General features: G+C 41.7%; 1 protein-coding gene across 1 annotated transcript; it reads right to left on the bottom strand.

The window, feature by feature from the left end:
• Positions 1 to 1,663: 1,663 nt before the first annotated feature.
• LOC117939786 (reticulon-1-like) lies at positions 1,664 to 3,132 on the bottom strand. Its single transcript, XM_034865238.1, has 2 exons — positions 3,028 to 3,132; positions 1,664 to 1,941 (listed from the first exon to the last, which is right to left on the bottom strand). Exons 1-2 carry the CDS (start codon positions 3,130 to 3,132, stop codon positions 1,678 to 1,680), a joined length of 369 nt encoding a protein of 122 aa, XP_034721129.1. The 3' UTR covers positions 1,664 to 1,677.
• Between the last annotated feature and the right edge of the window lie 240 nt (positions 3,133 to 3,372).

Below are 3,372 nucleotides of genomic sequence, written 5' to 3'. Positions count from 1 at the left end.
TACGGCGTGGAGATCCCGACCCCCTAGGGCGTGGAGATCCCGACCCCTACGGCGTGGAGATACCGACCCCCTAGGGCGTGGAGATCCCGACCCCCTACGTCGTGGCTACGTACGTGGAGATATCGAATCAGATAATATTGTCCAGTTTCAACTTCTCTAAGTGTGTGTGTGTGTGTCACTTAGAGGGAGGAGTTATAAAGTTTGATGGCCACAGGCAGGAATGACTTCCTGTGGCGCTCTGTGGTGCATTTTGGGAGAATGAGTCTTTCACTGAAAGTGCTGCTGTGATAACAGCAAGCCTTAAAGATGCCGAGTCTGAGCATTGACTCGCTCTAGAGAGAATAGCGATGATATTGTTATTTCCCCCCACTCAATCTCCTAAAGGACACATCAGGCCGCCTGCAGCAGACTGATAATCTGGATTAATCAGGTCACTGGGTCCTGTGATGTGATTGGCTGAAACCAGACTGCATTAAACGTTGGATTTCATATCCTGCTCTTTGTGTACTGACCTCTTTACCAAGCAAAAGCAAGACCAGCACCATTATTAACCCTCCTGGGGTCCGCGGGTCACATCTGGCCCGTTTTCAACAAGTTTCTTTATCAGAAATTTGGGTTCTTTTCGACCAAATTGTTAAAAAAAATAATAATGAGGATGATTCCCTACAACGCTCATAACAAGTAAAATGAACAATCATCTCACTACTTTCATGACATTTGGTTTAAATCAATTTTATAGCGTTGGAAAAACGAAAGAATGCTAAAAAAAAGTGAAAAAAAAAATTTCTGAAAAAGCTGCAAAAATGAGGAAAAAAACAAAAACGTCAAAAAGGGTGGAAATTAAAAGGAGAAAAATATATCGGAAAAAGTGACAAAAAACGTCAAAAAGAGCGGAAATTAAAAGGACAACAATATCGGAGAAGTGACAAAAAAATGTCAAAAATAGCGGAAATTAAAAGAAGAACAATATCGGAAAAAGTGACAAAAAACGTCAAAAAGAGTGGAAATTAAAAGGAGAAAAGTATATCGGAAAAAGTGACAAAAAACGTCAAAAAGAACAGAAATTAGAAAGACAACAATATCGGAAAAAAAAAAAAAAAACGTCAAAAAGAGCGAAAATTAAAAGGACAAAAATATCGGAAAAAGTAACGAAAAAACCCTCAAAAAGAGCGGAAATTAAAAGAAGAACAATATCGGAAAAAGTGACAAAAAAACGTCAAAAATAGCGGAAATTAAAAGAAGAACAATATCGGAAAAAGTGACAAAAAAACGTCAAAAAGAGTGGAAATTAAAAGGAGAAAAGTATATCGGAAAAAGTGACAAAAAACGTTCAAAAGAACAGAAATTAAAAAGACAACAATATCGGAAAAAGTGACGAAAAAACGTCAAAAAGAGCAGAAATTAAAAGGACAAAAATATCGGAAAAAGTTACAAAAAATACGTCAAAAAGAGCAGAAATTAAAAGGACAAAAATATCGGAAAAAGTAAAAAATAAATACGTCACAAAGAGCAGAAATTAAAAAGGACAAAAATATCGGAAAAAGTGACAAAAAAACGTCAAGGAACTTTTCCCGTTTACCTTATTTCCCGACAAAATAAGAGTTTCCCTGCCAAACGTACATATGCGAATGACCAGTTTGAGGTCATCACATGTGGATTAGGTATTTTTGGGGGTACTCACTTGAACGGGTGCCCCTCATCGGACTTCTGGATGGCCTGCAGGATGCCTTTGTATATCCTGAAGCAGATGGTGACGGAGAGCAGGGCCAGGCCGATGTAGGAGCACACGCTCACGATGCTGCACACCGTCAGCGAGAGGAGCAGCAGCAGCCCGGCGCCGAACACCACGCCCGTGGTCTTCACATCCCGCCAGTAGACCAGATCCACCACTGCCGGAGAGAGGGGGGGGGGGGCGGGGGGGTTTAGGGTCAAACACCAAGGCTGCCGATGTGCATTTATGCATCAAAAGACATTTTAACTCTTGTGTTGTCTTCCCGTCGACCACCAAACCCTATGATGGATTTTTCACGGTGTTTGTCACTCTCTCCGTGTTGTGGGTGAGCTTCAGTGATTATTTCCAAGGATTTTTTGGGATAAATGAAAACCGGGTCAACTGTGTATGTGCACATGTGCATTCATGCGTCAAGAGACATACTAACTCTTGTGTTGTCTTCCAGTCAGCCATGAAACATTGTCACTTTTTCAATGTTTTGCTTACTTTTTTTAAATGTTTTTTCCATTTTCATTTGATATTTCTGATGTTGACACTTATTTCGAAGGCCCATTTTTCTGATAAAAATCTAAAAACGGGTTAAATTTGACCCGAGGACAACATGAGTGTTAAGTCAAGGTAACAGGTAGGGCTGGAGCTGAATATTCATCGGATGAAACTTGCATAACCAGAGTCTTTACAACTTAAATGCATGACTTTCAAACCGCCGTCTGTCTCGTTAACACGATGAGATCAGAAATCATGAGACTGCCCGGAGACATGACGGAGACACGATGATTCGGAGCAAAAGAAAAGATCTAGTGTTGATTTGATTCATCTCATTAAATGTACTTACGCGTCTGCCTTCACTGATGCGCCAGTTAAAGCTTAGAGCGCCATTTTGTGTCTGGGGTGTGTCTGGTTGCTGCATGTGATGCACAGCTTTAGGTTGGTATGGTTGGTTGATGCTAACGTTAGCTCAAAACACCATTCAGCTGACAGCCTTTGTTGTGTTTGATGCTAACTTGTAGCTAAGCTAGCAGTGGACCAACTTCATTAAGGTCCATTTTTACTGTGTTGACGTTACAGAAGCCACTCGTTAGCATCGTGTATGCTACTTGTTGCACAGTGGCGCACGTGTGACTCAAATCTGCACGGACTCACATCCGAGTGATACCCACAATGCACAGCTAATTGTATCCTCTAACCCACAATGCAACGCGGCAGCGTTTTATAATATATACAGTTTATTATAATAAATAAGATATATATCCATGTCCTCTCCTCTCAGGGACGGATAGAAGTCATCTACTGACACAACAACGTCTGAGTCCAGAAACCTGGTTTGGGTCTTGCATGCAGACTCTGACGGGGATGAGGACTGACTGACGCCCTGCAGCTTCTGACTCAAACTTCCTCATCTCTGGACCTTCTGGACTTTCTCTTCTACTTCCACCCCGATGCTACAATAACTGTCCAAGTGATGTTAGACCAGCTCCCTGGCGGCCATATTTGGGGGGGGGGTCATCGGCTCTGACTCACATGATCTTATTACACAGTCCAAAACTCCCTAAAGTCCCTCGCAGCTCACAGTGGATGCTATCAAAGGTTTGGATCAGATTCATGTAGATAAACACAGATTATATCTGTGTCATTCTTCC

This window comes from Etheostoma cragini, unplaced genomic scaffold, assembly GCF_013103735.1.
Source record: "Etheostoma cragini isolate CJK2018 unplaced genomic scaffold, CSU_Ecrag_1.0 ScbMSFa_1117, whole genome shotgun sequence".
Classification (NCBI taxonomy): Eukaryota; Metazoa; Chordata; class Actinopteri; order Perciformes; family Percidae; genus Etheostoma; species Etheostoma cragini.
Note: the sequence above shows the minus strand (reverse complement) of the source record. Positions and strands in the feature narration are given on the sequence as shown.

Bases quoted from the DNA above. Each gene is read 5' to 3' on its own strand.
- LOC117939786 (XM_034865238.1), bottom strand. From the start codon at position 3,132: ATGAGGAAGTTTGAGTCAGAAGCTGCAGGGCGTCAGTCAGTCCTCATC. The intron at 1,942-3,027 runs GTCAGTAGATGA...GCACATCGGCAG, and splicing joins CTGGACTCAGACGTTGTTGT to CCTTGGTGTTTGACCCTAAA.